Source organism: Gorilla gorilla, chromosome 1 (genome assembly GCF_029281585.2).
Source record: "Gorilla gorilla gorilla isolate KB3781 chromosome 1, NHGRI_mGorGor1-v2.1_pri, whole genome shotgun sequence".
In the NCBI taxonomy this organism is placed as follows: domain Eukaryota; kingdom Metazoa; phylum Chordata; class Mammalia; order Primates; family Hominidae; genus Gorilla; species Gorilla gorilla.
This window is the reverse complement of record NC_073224.2, coordinates 186850433-186868061: the sequence shown is the minus strand read 5'-3', so window position 1 is coordinate 186868061 and position 17629 is coordinate 186850433. Positions and strand designations below refer to the sequence as shown.

The 17629-nt window shown below is 53.2% G+C and overlaps 1 protein-coding gene across 2 annotated transcripts in view; it reads right to left on the bottom strand.

Annotated features, from left to right (window-relative positions):
• The window catches only part of SLC1A7 (solute carrier family 1 member 7), a 59457-nt gene that overhangs the window by 21870 nt on the left and 19958 nt on the right, over window positions 1-17629 (bottom strand). The window contains exons 3-4 of one of the 2 annotated variants that reach the window (XM_063698576.1): window positions 9875-10090; window positions 849-891 (exon numbers count right to left, since the gene is read on the bottom strand). In XM_063698576.1, coding sequence (XP_063554646.1) covers window positions 849-891; window positions 9875-10090 — 259 coding nt within the window. The remainder of the gene's footprint in view (window positions 1-848; window positions 892-9874; window positions 10091-17629) is intronic. The other variant, XM_063698584.1, reaches the window with a different exon arrangement.

Genomic DNA, 17629 nt, shown 5'->3' with positions numbered 1-17629 from the left:
ACAAGGACATTCACCACAATTTTGACAAAGGAAAAACTTTGAAAACAACTTAAGGGAACACTGAAAGAGGGAGTGGGAAATAAATTACAGCCCAGCCTTATCACAGGCCATTGTAGTACCACTAAGCATTGTACTCTTAAGAAATATTTCATAACCGGGGAAAATGCTCAGGATATAATGGAAGTGAAAAAAAACAAGATGAAAACTGTATATGCACTATGATTATAATATTATTTAAAAATATGCAGAAGAAAAAAGACTAGAAATATATCCTCTGCTACCAGGGACTATGTACTAGAACTAGAGATGATTTTTATTTTCTACTTTATATTGTTTAGTATTTTCCTAATTTTCTACAGTGAACATCGTTATTCTTGTTAGGGGAAAAATGATTACTTTAAAAAGAAAGAGAAAACAGGCTAAGAAGATAGGCCTGGGTTTACCTACTGGCTTTGTCATTTACTAGTGGTATAACCTTGGGCAAATCATTGACTCCTCGGAGCCTCAGTTTCCTCTTCAGGAAGTGGGGCTCATCCTACCTCAGTGCCGAGTTACTGTGCGGATGGGCGAGATGGTGTATGTGGAAGTAGAGCAGGCACTCAGTGAAGGCTTCTCTCCACCCCCACACTTTTTCATCATGAAAACTGGAACCCAGGACAGGGATGTGGCCATGGGGGGCTCTAAGGATCTAGGTTCCCCAGCGTACCCTCCCCTCTAGCATCCCACCTCCAGGAGACAGTGTGACTGGCCAGCACACCTGTCACTTCCCAGCCATGCCACTAGCCCTGCTGCCTGCCCTCCTGCCTGCTGCCCCTTCCCTCCCCTCCACTGCCCAGAGACTCACTCACCTGTTTGAATGTGGCTTCTACTAGGTTGGCTGGGAACATGTTCCTAGGAAGAGAATCAGCAACTGAAAAATTCCAGAGCCCAGGACAGGAGGGCCCTGGGGGTTGTGGCCTTGGGGTCATCTGGACATCTCCTTTGGTGGTCGGGCCTTCCTCAGGCCAGCCTCCTCTGCAATCTCACCCCCTACATCATGGACACTCCACACCGCCAGCACCTGCCGCACCCAGACTGTGCCACATACTTTCCAGAGCCAGGCATTTGTCTACACTGTTCCCTCTGCCCGGAATGCCCTGCCTGCCTCTCGGTCTGGTGAACTACTCAAATCTACCACAGATCAAGCACCTCTTCCTCTGTCCAGCCCTCCCTGACTGCCCCACGAGACCCTGCGGCCCTTCTGTGTGTGGGTCGCTGCTGCTCTGCCACACCACCGTGCGGTCACTGGCTCACCTGTCTGCCTCCCCCATATAGTGGCCGCCTTGCAGGTGGGACTTGGTTGTTCATGTCCTATCTGTGGGGCCTAACACGGGACCTCGCACATAGGTGGGCTCATTGTTCTTAGTAACATATTTTATTATAAAGCTAAAGGTGGAGGAGTCTTTCCTACTAGATAAAAAACGGTGGCTCACGCCTGTAATCCCAGCACTTTGGGAGGCCAAGGCGGGCGGATCACGAGGTCAGGAGATCGAGTCCACGGTGAAACCCCATCTCTACTAAAAATACAAAAAATTAGCTGGGCACGGTGGCGGGTGCCTGTAGTCCCAGCTACTCAGGATGCTGAGGCAGGAGAATGGCGTGAACCCGGCGGAGCTTGCAGTGAGCCGAGATCGCGCCACTGCACCCCAGCCTGGGCGACAGAGCAAGACACTGTCTCAAAAAAAAAAAAAAAAAAAAAATCTAACTGTCAAACTGTGATACTGACACAGCAGTCAATGGAAAAGTCCATATAAGCTGTAGCCCAGAAACAGAAACTAGCACCTCTAAGTGTTTCATACTTGATAAAAGTTGTTTCACAAATCAGTGAGGAAACGAAGGATTCATTATAGAATGCTGTGCAGCTGACCAACTGTTTGGAAAAAATAGATGTTAGATCCTTACACCAAAATAAATTCCAAAAGGTTTAAAGAAATAAATAATTCTTTGAAAAATGAAACCAGCTGGGCACAGTAGTTCATGCCTGTAATCCCAGCATTTTGGGAGGCCAAGGCGGGCAAATCACCCGAGGTCAGGAGTTTGAGACCAGCCTGGCCAACATGGCGAAACCCCGTCTCTACTAAAAAATACAAAAATTAGCTGAGTGTGGTGGTGCTCGCCTGTAGTCCCAGCTACTCAGGCGGCTGAGGCTGGAGAATTGCTTGAACCCAGGAGGCGGAGGTTGCAGGGAGCTGAGATCGCACCACTGCACTCCAGCCTGGGGACAGAGTGAGACTGACTAAAAAAAAAAAAAAAAAAAAGACAAAGAAACCATAAAAAGCTAGAAGAAATATAGGTTGAGATCTTATCATGTCTCAGTATAGGAAATGACTCTCTAAGAACAAAATGAGCAATAAATCAATAGATTTTACTACATGAAAATAAAGAAATCCCTAAGCACAACATAGCATCCTGGATTGGATCCTGCAACAGAGAAAAAGGACATTCGTGGAAAAACTGATGAAATCCAAACGAGATCCGTAACTTAGTTAATAGTGTTGTACCAATTTAATTTCTCAGTTTTGACTAACGTACTCTAGTTATGTAAACCGCTAACATCAGGGGAGGCCAGGTGAAGGGTGTGTGGGATCTCTCTGTACTGTCTACAACTTTTCCGTAAACCTTAAACTATGCTAAAATGAAAAGCTGAATGCTTGAGAAACTCTGTAAGACAGATTGCAATACAAATAAAACCACAAAGCAAGTGACGAGCTGGAGAGACTGCGTGACCAAGCACTACCATCCTAAATCTACTAAGAGCTTTTACAAATCTTGGCCTGGTTTCTACCTTCACTATCTCCTCTCATCAGAATATCAGCTCCCTGGAGGGCGGAAGCTCTGTGTTTGTTCACTGTTGTGTCTCCAGCCCCGGGAAGAGTTCCCGGCACATACCAAGCACTCAGTAAATATTTGCTGCGTAAACCAATAGACCACAAAAACCCGACAGGAAAACGATGGAAAGATACGACCAGGCAATTCGTGTTACAAAAGAAGAAAAGTCAGTGGCCAAAAATGCTTTTTAAAATGTTTAGTTTCATCAACAAATTCAAGATATTTCCACCTGTCAAACTGACAAAGTATTTTTCAAATGACAGTGCACGATGTGGGAGGTTTGGTGAGATGGGCACCCTCACATGGTCCTGGCAGCAACCTTTCTCTAAAAGCATTTGTATCTTTGTCTTCACAGTCCCTTTCTAGGAGTGTGTCCTGTGAGAAATGCCAACTCTGAGGCGAGCATCTGGTAAGAGGCTTGCGTTGCATGCCTGCTCTTCCTCCAACCTGCCGCCCCACACTCACACTGCCTCCACCTGGGTCGCCTCCCACTCACTCTTGTCCTCGGCAACCCTCTTCCCCTCTTTCAAGACTCAGCTTACACACACGGAGAACATTTGGAAGGTCATAAGAAGCCAAATGGAACTTATACCTATATAGACATTTCTTTACAACTTCCTTTACAATTACAATCATTTTAAACGTGAGCCTTGGCAGGGACAGCTAGTTGCCTATGCAGTCTCCGTTCTCCCGTCCTTCCTTAATAGAAGTCCTATTATGTTGTGGGGACCAAATGGGACCTGACATCAAGCCCTGATTCTCTTGCTAATGGGGTGGCCATCGAGAGGTGAGTGGAAGTCGTTGGGTGGTGATTCCTGGAAAACTCTTAAGGAGGTGCCCATTCAGCCAGGACCCTTTGGTCCATTCCTCCAACTTTCTTCTTTCTGCCTGGAACATGGAGATAATAGCTAGAGCTTGAGCAACCTTCATGGACCATGAGACTCAGATGAAAGCCAGGTGCTAAGCATGGCACAGCACACAGGAGGGCAGGGCCTGGGACCCTGGTGACTGCCAGCTGCCCACCTCCCACTTCTGGACTGTTTTTCAGGAACAAATGCAAACCTTACCTTACTTAAGCCTCTGCTGATCTGGCAGCCAAAAGCAAGTCCTGACTCGTGTGTGCTCATACTAATAACCAATGAATTTATCCTGCAGATTTTAATCAAGAATTATACCTTTGATTATTAAATGGGGAAATGTACATTTTCTTTTGGCTTTGAGCCTTCGCGGGAAGACTTTTCTGCTTGTCCCATGAGGTCCGTGCTCCTGGTGGCAGCTACATAAAACACAGAACGTGCCTGGGGACATTAATAGCCATGCCTATCAAATACCCACATACTCTGCCCTGTGCCTCCCTGCACGTTTTCTAGGCAGAGCCAGAGTCCACCTCTCAGCTCCCCTCTTCACCTGCTACTTGCAAATTCTCACCGAGATGCTTCCAAACCCACCCCTAATAACATGTCCCCAAACCAAGCCCTAAAGGTGGGAATTGTTCCTTCCCAAGCACAGCTCCTGGAAGCTTCCTCCAATCCCTGAGAGGGTAGTTGGGAGCTATAAATAGAGCCCAGTCATTACTTAATCTCTGTGGTGTTTTAATAAGATTCGAAAAAAAAGAGAAGGGGCCAGACCTGATTAGTGCTCTGCTTGGGTTTCTGTTTTGTGTGCTGCACTGTGAGCAGGCGCCAGCCTTCTGGAGCGGCCCCCCGGAGCCCTGGAAAATGAATTCCTGTCTTGGAGGGTCATCCAGGGACATGGCCTGTTGTGTTCCTCTGGAGTCATCTTTGAGACAAGGATGCAGATCTTTGCCCCTGTGGTGTGCCTTATGTCCCCACGCAGTGGGCTCCCACTTTCCATTTGTCCCACTTGCCCTGGTTCTCAGTTCTCTTCCTGGTCATCCGTGCTTTTGTTCAGTCTTCAGCACCTGGTAGGCACCTGTTCTGGGCCAGGGCGAGGGTCAGGAGGCCCCTGGTCCCTCACTGCCAGTGTCCCCATCTCCTTCACAGCCTCTCAGAGCATCAGGAGTGGCTGTCAGTGCACCCACTTGTCCGTCTGTCCTAAGATGGTGGGCAGCCCTGGGGTGGGGGCGTGAGGGGCATTTGTACTTGCTTCCCAGCTCCCAGCACAATGTCTTCACCCACAGCAGCAGCTGAATACAGGGGAGCTGAATGGAAAGGAAGTGACTGTGCTCCTCCCAGAGCACCCCATCCATGCCTCTGCTCACCTTCTGTCCACTCCACCCTGCTCTAATCCATCCTTCCCAAACCCACCAGCTTCCCATTCCCAAAGCCTAACAGCCAGCCCCTCAACCTGGGCCTCCTGTCTTCAAGGTTGGGCTCTGCCCAGCCCTCCCAACCTCATCGCCCAGAACCCACCTCCAGAAGCTTTGGTTCATGCCCTGCAGCCTCCTCACTGGCTCAAAGGCCTTTGTGTTTCAGAACCACAGAGCTAGACGGGATCTTTAAAATCACTGGGGAAACTGAGGGCTGGAGAGGGGAACTGGCCTGCCCAGGGTCACACAGTAACTTATTATTGTCAGAGTGGAGATGAGGCCACAGGTCTCCTAGGTTCTGGTTTCCTGTCCCAGGACGCCTGTGTTCTCTCCCTGTAGCCCCGCTCTCTGACCAAGAAATGGTGAGAGCGAGGCCCAACACCCAGCTTTTCAGAACAACTTGCCTCAGGGTTGAGAGCGGGTGGGGTAGGGCTGGGGCATGGGGGGTGCAGCTCTAAGCAGCAGGATCAATTTTCACCACGTGAAAAGCAACCCAAGAGCAGGAAACACTCTGGAACATTTGACTGTGGCACGTGTGTCTGATCTGGAGCCCCGCAGCCCCTGAGTAAGGGCAGGCAGTGGTGAAGCAGGCAGCACTGACACCTCCTTCCACCATGTGGAGAAGCCATTCTGAATCATAAGACCCAAGAAACCATGAATCACAGTTACCAGATCCTAGAAATAACAGATCTTACAAATGAGGTTTCTTGAAGTTCCTCTTTCCTCGTCTTTAGGATATTCACTCTCCTAGTTCTCCTCCTGCCTCTCTGCTTGCCCCTGCTCTGTTTGCTGTGCAAAGCCCACAGTGCGGCCGTGAGCCAAGGCCTGTCCTAGGCCTCTGCACTTGCTTGCTGGGCACATTCTCCCTGGACCATTCCAGTTCCTCCTGGGGATCAGACCCCAACGCCACTGATGACCTTAAACCCCATGTGTGCATTCAGCAAACTCTGTGCACCCACTCGGTGCCAGGTGCTGTCCTAGGCTCCAGGATACAGCAGGGAACAGAGGTTAAAGAGCCAGGCTTCACGGGGCATATTACATTCCAGTGGATGTGGGAGGAAAAGAAACACATAGATATGATCATGTTGGGTAGTAAGAAAGGCTATGAGGAAAAGTGACTCAAGAGAAGACAACAGAGAGGCAGAGCCTGGGAGGTCTCAGGAGAGGCGACACCCAGGAGAGATGTAAATGGAGTGAGGGAAGGAGCTGCATGCTTTCTGCAGGGAGGGCCACCCAGAGAGGAGGCAATGACACCCAGACAAGAAGGACAACGAGGTGGGTGGGGCTGGAGCCAGGGCAGGGAAAGGGAGAGTTGGGGCGGAGGTCAGAGTCTGATGTGTGTCAGCAAGTGCCTGTAAGCTGCAGTGCAGGCTACGACTTTGTTGCCATGTGCTGGGTTGAGAGCAGGTTTTGAAAAGGATGCCTCTGGCTGCAGTGCTGAGAACAGAGGACAGGAAGCAGAGAGGAAGTGGAGGCCAGGCCAGACACTGGAGTGGGCGGCAATGGCGGGAGTGGCGGGGGAGGTGGAAGGGCCATGGCTTGGGATTTGGTTTTCAAGGTAGAGCTCACAGAATTTGCTGAGGAACTGGCTGCAGGGTATGAGAGAATGAGAGATGTCAGACCAAGATGGGCAGGGCGAGAAAAGGGCAGATTTATGGAGAAATCAAGAGTTGAGCTTGGGCCTGTTAATTTTGAGATACCTCTAGACACTTTATGTGAGAATCTGGAACTCGGGTGAGAGGTTTCCAGGCTGGAGACTAAATTCGGAAGTGCCAGAGTCCAGAAGGTGTTCAAAGCCCTGGTATTGGATGAAGTCTTGCCAGCCAAGTAAGCAAACACAGAACAGACCCTGCCCGGATCTCTTTCTGGCTCCAGACCCTATAGGTGACAGCCACGCGATAGGAACAGCATGGCAAATATTTGATGATCCTTAGTTCATCACACACTCTAAAGGGTAAAAGAGAAGCTGAAGATCTTCCTGCAGAAATGAAGGGAGTCGTAGACTGATTGCATCGATGGCCTCGTAGACTCCATTTCCCTTGTAACATTGTGGTCCCTTCCCACCCTGAGTCTGGGCTTGGCCACCTGACTTGCTTTGGCCAAGAGGGTATTAGTGGACTTGCTGAAAGCAGAGGCTTGAGAAACATTTGCATGTTTTGATTTCCTCTCTTGCTCCTCCACCTTTGTTATTAAAAAAAATGCCTGGGCTAGCTCTCTCCTGGAATCCTGTCACCACCATGAAACAAATCTAGGCTGGCCTGCTGGAGTACAAAGATCACAGAGTATAGCTGAATCATCTCAGCCAGACTCCCCTAGACCAACTGTTCCCCAGTTGAGCCACCAGCTGCCTGCAGACATGTGAGTGAGCTCAGTCCAAACCAGCAGAACTTTCCAGCTGACCTATAGACTTGTGGCTGTTGTTTTAAGCTGATAAATGTTGGGTTGGTTTGTTATGCAGCAGTAACTAGCTGATACAGGGAACGAGAGTTTCTTTAGACAGTGGGTGGGAGCCTGTGTATGGGCATCTATCCCCACGGGGGAGGAAAGGAATGCTTCTCCACAACCTTAAGCCAAGAGAACTATTCAGAGACCTTGGCTTGAGTCTCTTAGAATTTGAGGAATGTAGGGGCTGGTGCCTGACTCATGTCCAAAGGCCCTGGGAAAGGCCAGCACTTCCAATAGGGATATGTATGCTTCCCATGGGCCAGACATGACCCAACAGGGTCACCCAGAGGGGTGAGGTGACCCCAGCAGAGGAGTCAACCAGAGCCCTGGTCTAGGGGATGTTGTAAGTAGCCAGATGGAATAAATTGCCTGAGTCCAGGGGACAGCAGGTGAGAGATGCGAGAGAGAAGACGGGCTCCAGAGAATCCACAGAAGAAGTCCTGGAGAGACACAACCAGGGAGCACCTGCTCCAGCTCACCCCACTCCCAGTCTGGGCAGCCCTTCCTAGCCCACTCCCTCACCTCTCACCAGGGAGCAGGCAGAGCAGGAAAGAGAAACAAACTCACCACGACCCTCTTCCCACTGCAGCTTTCCCAGTCTGAGTCAGATCCAAAACGCTAAGACAGGGTTAGTTTAAACTGCAGGAGTTTGGAGTTTTAATGTTAGGCCTAGACTTCTTAGATCTGAAATTGACCAGGAAGTGAGAGGTACTAGAAGGTGTTCCCTGAGCGGGTTTAGTGGGGTAGCCTGTGGAACCCAGCACACCATTCCTGGGTGGGGCTTCCCAGGCTCCATCCCAATCCCTGCTCTCTCGCCACCTGTCTTGCAAGAGCCCCTCTGCTACTAGGGTAGCACCTAACATCTCTCCCTGGTGATTTCCAAACCTCCATTTCCAGCTTAGACTCCCCCAAGAGATTCTCATCCACTGGCCAACCATCAGTTGACACCTACCCCAGGATGCCTGCACCTGCTCCAGACCATCCATCGCTTGGTGACCACACCACCATCCACTTGGATGCGTGGGCCAGAAATCTTCATGCTGGGTGATCAGCACACCTCACCTCCTACTCACCCACCTCCTGCTAAGGATCCCTCCTGAGCAGCCTTGCCATCTGCCCCTTTCCCCATCCCCAGGGCCACCACTTGGCCCTGTCCCTGGCTCTGCCTTCCCCTCCTACCTCCCCTGCAACTCTGATCCCTGGTCAGAGTGAACCTTCTGAATTGGATCATGCCGCTTCTCTGTATAAAACTCATTTTCTGTGGCCTTTAGGATGCAACTTAGCTTTTGGCCTGGTTCACGGTGCCCTTTGAGGCCGGTCCCCACCTGAATTCTCCAGCAGGAGTTTCTGCCCACCTCTCACCCCTTCTGCTGTGTCACACTGATGGTGCTATGCCTTCTCCCCCCAGACGGTTCCCTGCAGCTCAGGACCTTCGCACAGCTATCGCCCCCAGGCCTGCCCTCCCTGCCTCCCCATCTTCCCCTCCCTTAGAAGGGCAGTGGCTTCCTGCTCTCACCGGCAGCCCCAGCTTCCCCATTGCAGCCCCAGGCCCCCATGTTGTCCCTGTCTGCTCGTGGGTCTGACCACTCCTCCAGGGCAAGGGCTGGCTCTGAGTCCCCTGGTCCAGGGCCTGGCACAGAACTGGCACTGGTGAGGGAGCGAATGCATGAAGGAGAGGAGCAGGGGTGACCTGCAGGGGACCCGGGGAAAGGGAGTGGAAGGTGGCTGTGCCGCTGGGTCTGCAGTGCTTCCCTGGAGAGGGAGCCTAGGTCTGAGAAGCAAGGTTAGCTGCACTGCTGTGGCTAGGATGTGGCACTGCCGTTGCTAGGGGGTGGCACCACAGGGCAAAGGGCATTGTCCTTGGAGTCAGACAGGACTAGGTTGAATCCTGTCTCCACTACCTACCTACCGGTGACTCTGGAAAAGTCACAGCACCTTTTTGAGCCCCATTTCCTCATCTGTAAAAAGAGGACCAATAAACAAAGGGAGGGGCCAATAACAGCCAGCCTCCCACCCTACAGGCTGGGCATCAGCAAATGCTCACAGATGTCTGCTCTGTGCCCATCCACAGGCAGAGAGGGGCAGACCCCGTCCAGGCTGCAAGGTGCTTCTAGCCTGGTGGGGCAGACGATGCAGCATGAGCCCGGCGGGCAGCCCAGAGCTCAACCCACCAGGGTGATCATGGACTCCGTGATCACCCCCATCTCCACACCCCGTCCTGGCGTCTGGGGGACCTGGCAGGGCAGGCTCGGGCCTGGCGTTCCCAAGCGGGGTGTGGGTGGCAATAGTTACCGGATGAGGTCCAACAGGGCATCAGCTGAGCTCATGATGGGCTTCCCACTCTGCTCCGTGGTCTCCTTCTGGGCCGCGCTGCCTGGGTGGATGATGGAGACCATGAAGATGCCCACGATGACAGCCATGAAGGTGGTCCACAGGTAGTACGCCACGGTGAGGACGCCCAGGCGGCTGGAGGTCTTGGCATCCAGGGAGGCAAGTCCGGACATCAAGCTGGGAGGGCGAGGGGGTCAGGGGCTGTGGTGGGGAGGCCAGGGCCTGGCTGGCACTCAGCGCTCACTCAGCCCCTCCTGGCCATGTCCAGCTGCCTCACAGTGCTCCAGGGAACCCCATTCTTCCAACAATCCAGTCCTGTGCTCCTTCCAGCCTCTCTTTCTGCTCTGCCCTCTCCCCCACGCCCCGGGGCGCAGGCCACACACATCTGTGCCTTGAGACCTCTGCACTGCTAGGCAGAGAGCCCAGGCCAGGGTGGCTGTGGGATGGTGGGGACACTGTGGGGGGAGTGAGAGATTAATTAAGGAAATGCGTGTGCTTTACTTTGTTGCCTCAAGTTTCCCATGCTTGGTGTCCTCTCAGAAGCTTCCTTCACTCTCCTGACCCCTGCCCAGCCAGGCAGGACCAAGCTTGGTCTACCTCTGAGATCTACCTGCCTCTCCCCCAGAGTGAGGAGCCCATTCTAGGACCCCCACAGCCCCCGGCTGCTCCATCAGGACCCTGCCTGTCTGTTTGTGAGAGGAGGGATGAGTCTGACTTCCCTGTGGGTCCCGAGAGGACGGCACTGCAGGCAGTTCCTGCAGGCTCCTGGACGAGCTAATGAGGAGTGAGTGAGAGCGCTGGGCTGGGGGCTGGTGACCCGGGTCCTAGTCCCAGCTCTGCCAACTGGCTGTGTGGCCTCAGGCAAGCAAGTCACTTCCCCATCTTTGGGCCTCAGGATCTCCATCTGTAAAATGGGGACATCTTGGGTTTGTGCCTGGGCCCAGGCTCCTTGTCCCAGGGGGCTGTGTTGAGAGGGCTGTGGGTCTCTCTCCTCTCAGCTCCTCCCCACCCCTAGCCACCCTGGCCTGGGCTTTCTGCCTACCAGTGCAGGTCAGCCCCAGAGTACTGGAGCCCTGGAGCCCTGGAGCCCTAGAGCAACGCTTCTTGCAGCCGTTGTGGGGGGTGTGGGACGGTGGGGGGGGTGGGGGGGAGTGAGAGATTAATTAAGGAAATGCTTGTGCTTTGCTTTATTGCCGAAAGGATTTTTCCCCAAAGCACTTTCATTCTTTCAGATAAAGAAGTATTTGTCTGGTTTTAATCATGTAAACAAGAGCAGATAATCCCCAGCCACACTCCTCTTATCATTAGATTCCATGCAGCAGCATCCAGCCCCAGGCTGAGCGTGAACACCGGCCCCCTCCCCCAGCAGGAGCCACCGCCTGTGAGGGCCCTGCCCTGCCTGCTCGCTGGCGCGATGGCTTACTCTTCTGGTAAGACACACTTTGAGCATCCCCTCTTCCAGGAAGCCGTCTCTGACCACCAGGCTGAGTGAAGCCTCCTTCTCTGGCTCCACAGTCCCTGTGCCTCCCACTGTCCCTGCCCCCACCTCACTGGACTGCGGACTCTTTACTGGAAGCGCCTCCAGGGTTGGGCCAGGTTCTGATTGAATGCTGGGTCCGCAGTTTGGTAGCAGACTGCTGAGTGAAGGAGTGAGTGAATGAATGAATGAGTGTTTACAATCTCTGCTCATCCTCATCTGCCAGGATGCCATATGTTAGTGATGGGCTTAGGGTGGGTCTTAGACATAAATCCTGAATGGCTCATAATGGGATTGTGCAGCCAGAGGAAATGGGGGGCTGCCCTGCAATCATCATCCAAGAGAGATTATCCCACGCAGGGCCGGTGCATCACCCCAGGGCCAAACAGTCCTCCCACCATGACAGACCCTCCCACAGTGGGGTCCAGCCGCCTCAGGCCACAGGGAAGCCATGTCCCTGAGAGCAGGCCCTGCCTGAGGTCACACAGGACAGCAGTGCCCGGCTCGGCCAGAACTCAGTGCCAGACCCAGGCCTGTCCTCCTTCATTCATGTGTGTTCAAACCTTTCGCACATGCCCACTCCGTGCCATGCCCTGTGCCCACAGGAAGAAATCAGAACCTGTCCCTGACCTCAAGGAGTTCCTAATCTGCCAGGGAATGGGGAGGGAGAAGGAAAGGACACTGGGCCACAGGTGCACTCAAATGGCCCCTGGACTATGTGGGAGCATCAGAACCGCAAGGGAAGCGGGGACAAGGAAATGCTGTCTTTATTCAGAGAAGGGGGAGTCACTTCGAGCTAGGGAAGTCAGGAAGGGCTCCCTGGAGGAGGTGGCATTTGACCTGGCTCTTGGAAATGGGAGAGGATTTGGAGATGGGGCAGACATGCCCAGCAGTGAGACAGCGGAAGGCAGAAGGGAGGCTGGAAAGTGTGAGACACCGTGCTGTTCGATGTGGTCCGAGCTCAGGTAATATCTGAGGGTTAGTGACAGATTGGTGATAGAAGGGATAGAGAAGATAGGCTGAGCTCAGGAGTAAGGTGGCCTTGTGGCACTTCAGCACGACTCAGGCAGCAGAATTTGCTGGATGTCTAGAAGGGAGAACGAACAATTCCTTCCATTTGAGAAGATCAAAGTACACATGGTATACTGGGAGGGTCACTGAAGTAGTACTTGTAAGATCAAAAACCTGACCTAAGAACTCACCAATGCAGATTAGATAGAAAGGGACGGTATAGCAGCCATCCAACGTGTCCCTGGAAGGATGTTCCTAAATCAATGCTAAGTGGAAAAGCAAGTTACCAGATTGTTTGCATCTCTGCAGTGAGCCCCGGAACCTCCTGGGATGGTGGACTCCCTCCGGATTTGCAATCTAGGCACATAGATGTGTCTGAGGGATTGTGTGGAGTGGGGTGCAGGTGAGGACTGGATTTCAGGAAAGGATAAAGGCCCCTCAGAAGGCCCCCCCGGGGACGAAGAGGCCTAACACAGGGGTGGCGCCAACTCAGGGACAGATTGAGATGTGGGAGGGAGTGTAGGTTTTAGACAGAGCAAGAGGGACCCCTGACCCCACCCTGGGGCCCCCATCGGCTCTGGACAGGAGAGCACCCATGGACAAAATGGAGAGAATCCTGGGACCCAAGTCGTTCTGTGCTGGAGCCTCCCTCCCTTCCCACAAATGGCGGAAGGGAGAGGTGAGCAGCCGCGGGAACTGCTGGTGACAGCTGGCAGCGCAGGCCAGCCTCCCCCGGAGTGCCAGGGCCACCGCAGGTGAGGGCGGAGGCCAAGAAGAATGGGAGCTGGGCATGCAGAGGGCGTGGCTTCCACTCAGAGCTCACAGGCACAGAAAGGAGGTGTAAGGCCCTGCCCTTTGGCTTTTTGAGGGATTCCTCCCTGCTGAGGCTCCTCAAGGTCCCAGGCTTCAGGGTCAAGCTGTTAAAGGTGACTTTTCTGAGAACTTGCAGCTGGTGCCCAGTGGTGGTGGGAGACCAGGTCGCATGGACAGGCATGGAAACAAGCAAACTCTATAGGAAATGTAATTATTATCTTTGGGTGTTATAAGTAATTTTTGTTTTGTTTCGAATAGTCCTTCACATTCTCTATTCTTTCTAGATTGAGCCCGTCTTCTTGTGTGATGGAGATGACACCTCCTGGAGGACCCAGCAGCCTCAGAAGCCATCATCTCTCTGGGACTTTACTGTTCCCCAGACACCTGAACACCCAGCCCACTGGATCCTTAACCTTCTGAGTGAAGCACTGTGGAGTTCCACTGCGAGCCACATTTGTAATTTAGAATTTTCTAGTAGTCACATTAAAAAGTAAAAAGAAACAGGTGAAATTAGTTTTTTGGTGAAATTAAGTTTAATACTTTATTTAACCTAGTTTATCCCAAATATTATCATTTCAATATGTCATCAATATAAAAATTTTTAGGCCAGGCACAGTGGCTCATGCCTATAACCCCAGCACTTTGGGAGGCTGAGACAGGTGGATCACCTGAGGTCAGGAGTTCGAGACCAGCCTGACCAACACGGTGAAGCCCCATCTCTACTAAAAATACAAAATTAGCCAGGTGTGGTGGCACATGCCTGTAATCCTAGCTTCTTGGGAGGCTGAGGCAGGAGAATCGCTTGAACCCGGGAGGCAGAGGTTGCAGTGAGCTGAGGCCACGCCATTGCACTCCAGCCTGAGCAACAAGAGTGAAACTCCGTTTCAAAAAAAAATTTATATTGCTTCAGGTTTTAAATTTTAAATTAAATTAAATAAAAGTTCAGTTCCTCAGTTGCACTGCCTGCATTTTGGGTCTCAGAGGCCTCCTCTGACTCGTGGCTGTTGTATTGGACAGCCCAATACAATAGTTCTGAGTTACAGATGGGGAAAATGGAGCACAGGGAGATGGAGGTAACTGGCCAGGCCCTCCAGTTGGTGAACCATAATGTCAAGATTGGAACAGGGATTTCTGATTCAGAACCTTGTGGGGTTCCCACTCCCACAGTGCCTGTCTGTGGTACAAACCTGGTTTAACTCTGGTGGTGGGGGAAAAGGTCTGGTTTGGGCTATGATTTTATTTTTTATTAATTCTTTGAGACAGGGTTTCACTCTGTTGCCCAGGCTGGGGCTCAGTGGCACGATCACGGCTCACTGCAGCCTTGACCTCCTAGGCTCAAATGATTCTGCCACATCAGCCTCCCAAGTAGCTGGGACTACAGGCACTCAACACCATGCCTGGCTAATTTTTAAAAATTTTTAGTAGAGATGGGGGTATCTCGATGATGCCCAATCTGGTCTTGAACTCCTGAGCCCAAATGATCCTCCTGTCTTGACCTCCCAAAGTGCTGGGATTACAGGTGTGAGCCACCCAGCCCAGCTGACTATGATTTTAATGTGATCCAGCCCATGTAAAGCCTTTTTAGTTCAATCTCGGAGTTCACAGCCTGCCCGTGGTAATGAGCCTCAGATTTGTGGTGGTGAGCTTCCCATTGTTGGAGGCATCCAGGTGGATCCTGGATGGCCACCTGTTGAGATGCTAGATGGAGGCTTCCAGATAGAGTGGGAGGTTCCATGAGGATGACTTCAAACATTGCTTCTGGCTCTGTGATTTATGGTGAGGGGAGAATAGGCAACCACCTCTCTCCCACTCCATGCTTGGCCGGGTGCTCCTGGGAGCACCTGAGGTGTTTGAGGGCCCCAGGGAAGAGCCTCTGGGACTCTGGAGGCTGGAACTCCTTCCTAAGCCATCTGGCCACCACTCAGAGCCCAGGGATTGCGGATCAAGAGATTGCAGTGATTAGAGACATTAACCCGCAGAGGCAGTGGGGAGGCCCAGCCTGTCTCAATCTGGTCATTGCTCCACTTGCAGGGGCAGGGGAAGGGAGGCAAAGACTGCCAGGCTCCCCGTGGAAGGAGAAAAAGGCTGCTGACTGACCCTCCCCTGGTTCTCGCACCAACCCCTGAGGTGGGACTCCTGACCCCATCTCACACTGGGAGGTGCGGGGCAGCTCTGCCATTTGCCAAGCGCTGGTTACAAAGGTGAGGGATTAGAAACCATGCCCCCGCGAAGTCGAAGTTGTAGTCGCACCTCCCTACAGAGAGAGCCAAGAGAGCCTGCAGGCTGCCCAGCTGCCGGGTGCCCCTCCCCCAGTTTGGGGTGACTCCCCATTGCCCTCCACAACCATCCCAGCTCCTTCCCTGCCCTGGGTCCCCTGGGGCTGGGCCGCTCTCCTCCTCGTCCACTCTGCTCCTGGAAGTACCTTTGCACTGGATGTTCCTCCCGCCTGGAACTCTCCATCCACCATCCCTTCCCCAACCCTGGCCCAGTGCCCCCAACCCTGGGTCAGCTTAGACATCACTGCCTCTGGGAAGCCTTCCCTGACTGCAGCCATCTCACCCACTTCCCCAGGGCACCCTGTGCTTCCCAGTTTGTTAAGGAGCACCCTGCTAGTGGGCTCAACCCAAATCCCCAGGGCCTGACCCAGCGCCTGGCACAGGACGGGCTGGCACAGAGTGCCGGGAGCCCAGTCCCCGCCTTCTTCTCCTTTCCTGTCCTATGGATGCTGCTCAGCTCTGAAGTCTCCACTCAGGCCCCACCGCCCTCTGAAGGCCGCCCTGGCCCTAGGCAAGGGGAGGAAGCTCCTGTAAGCATCCCTCACTCACTGGGAGCCCTTGGGCATGTGACTGGGCCTGGGTGTGCCTCAGTTTCCACTGAGGATGAGTGGGGATGATGCCGGTTTGCTGTGAGGCCAAATCTTGGGTTGGAGTGGTACATGGCATGTGATAAGTACGCACTGCATTTCAATTGTTATAATTTCCTCTGTCTTCACTGTCTGTCTGTGACCACCTGCCCCAGCAGACTGGAACTCCTCCAAGGCAAGGCTAAGTCTAGTTTGGCTCTAGGTCCTTAGAACCCAAGGTCTGGCACGGGCCTGGGTGCAGGGTTGCTGATGTGTGTGATGCTGAACCAGGGTGACATTCTAGATCAGATGTGAAAAGGACGACTTGTGTGCCCAGGTGACTGAGCAGCCATTGAAGGTTTCCTGAGAACAGATCACCAGTACCAGCCTTGGTCCCCAGATGGGCTTAGGGGAATGCCTGCGGTGTTGTGTGTCTGTGTGACATCGAGACAGTTGGCACCAGAAATCTGGGAAGAGATGGGGGCTTGGTGAAGGGACAAGGAGCTGAATGTCCTGGGCAGTAGAGAGGGTGTCTAGAGGTCAGCTTCAGGACTCTGCTTTCGGCCCTCTCCTTTCTGGTCATTTTAATCAATGGCTTGGCCAAGGCCCCCGACAGCATGTGGAGCAGATTTGTAGAGGACAGGAAGCTGGGAGGAACAGCTAATGTGTTGGATGAGGGAGTTGGGAATCCAAGCAGACCCCAGCAGGCTGGGACCACGGGCCAATTCTGACACAATGAGCCTGAACACAGACATGTGTTGGGCCACACTTGGCTTCCACAGCTTGGAGTGCACAAACACCGGGGTGGGAGGGGGAGGCTGAGCCGTGGCTGCACACGTGGGGAGGGGACTTTGGGCTTTGTTTGCTGCCAGCTGGTGAGTCACCTGGGACGTGGGGCTGCCAAAGGGCTGGTGGGCCCCCTGCCTGTGGCTTCAGAAGCCCGGGGGCTGGTGGAGGCTGCTGCAGACCTGCTTTGACTCATTGAGAAAGGGACGGGGCGGGGTGTGTGTGTCCTGTAGAGGGCAGCTGGGGTAGGCAGCAGGTGATAGAGGCACATGCCTGGTTGCGGGGAGCAGCTGGGGGGCTGGGGGGCAGGTGCTGTGTGGTCCGGAGCGGAGCAGACCTGGGAATGCTGGGGATGATGGGAAAAGCCCTAGGGCTCTCAGCTCAGCACCAGGAATACTTTCTGGCAGAGCTGTCCTGCTCTGGCAGGAACTACCTTGAGAAGTGGTGACCTCCCAGTCACTGGAGGTGTGCAAGCAACTTGCTAAAGTCACACAATAAGTGGGTTCAAGCCCTAGTCTGCTAGCATGACAGCATCCAGTCACAACCTCCTGGCAGTGGGAGGACCTGAGGGACAGTGAGGAGCCCCAAGCCCTGCAGCCAAGTCCTTGGGCTCTGGCCTCGGCTGACCTAGCCACAGAGGCTCTCCCCAGCTGGCCCTGGGATGCAGCTGCAGGAAGTCCACCAGACAGGCCGCAGGAAGGAGGCTTCGGGGGTCTGCGGGCAAGAGGGGTCCCTTCAGTCCATCTGAGCATCATGGCTTACTCTTCTTTTCCCCTGAGCAGAAGGC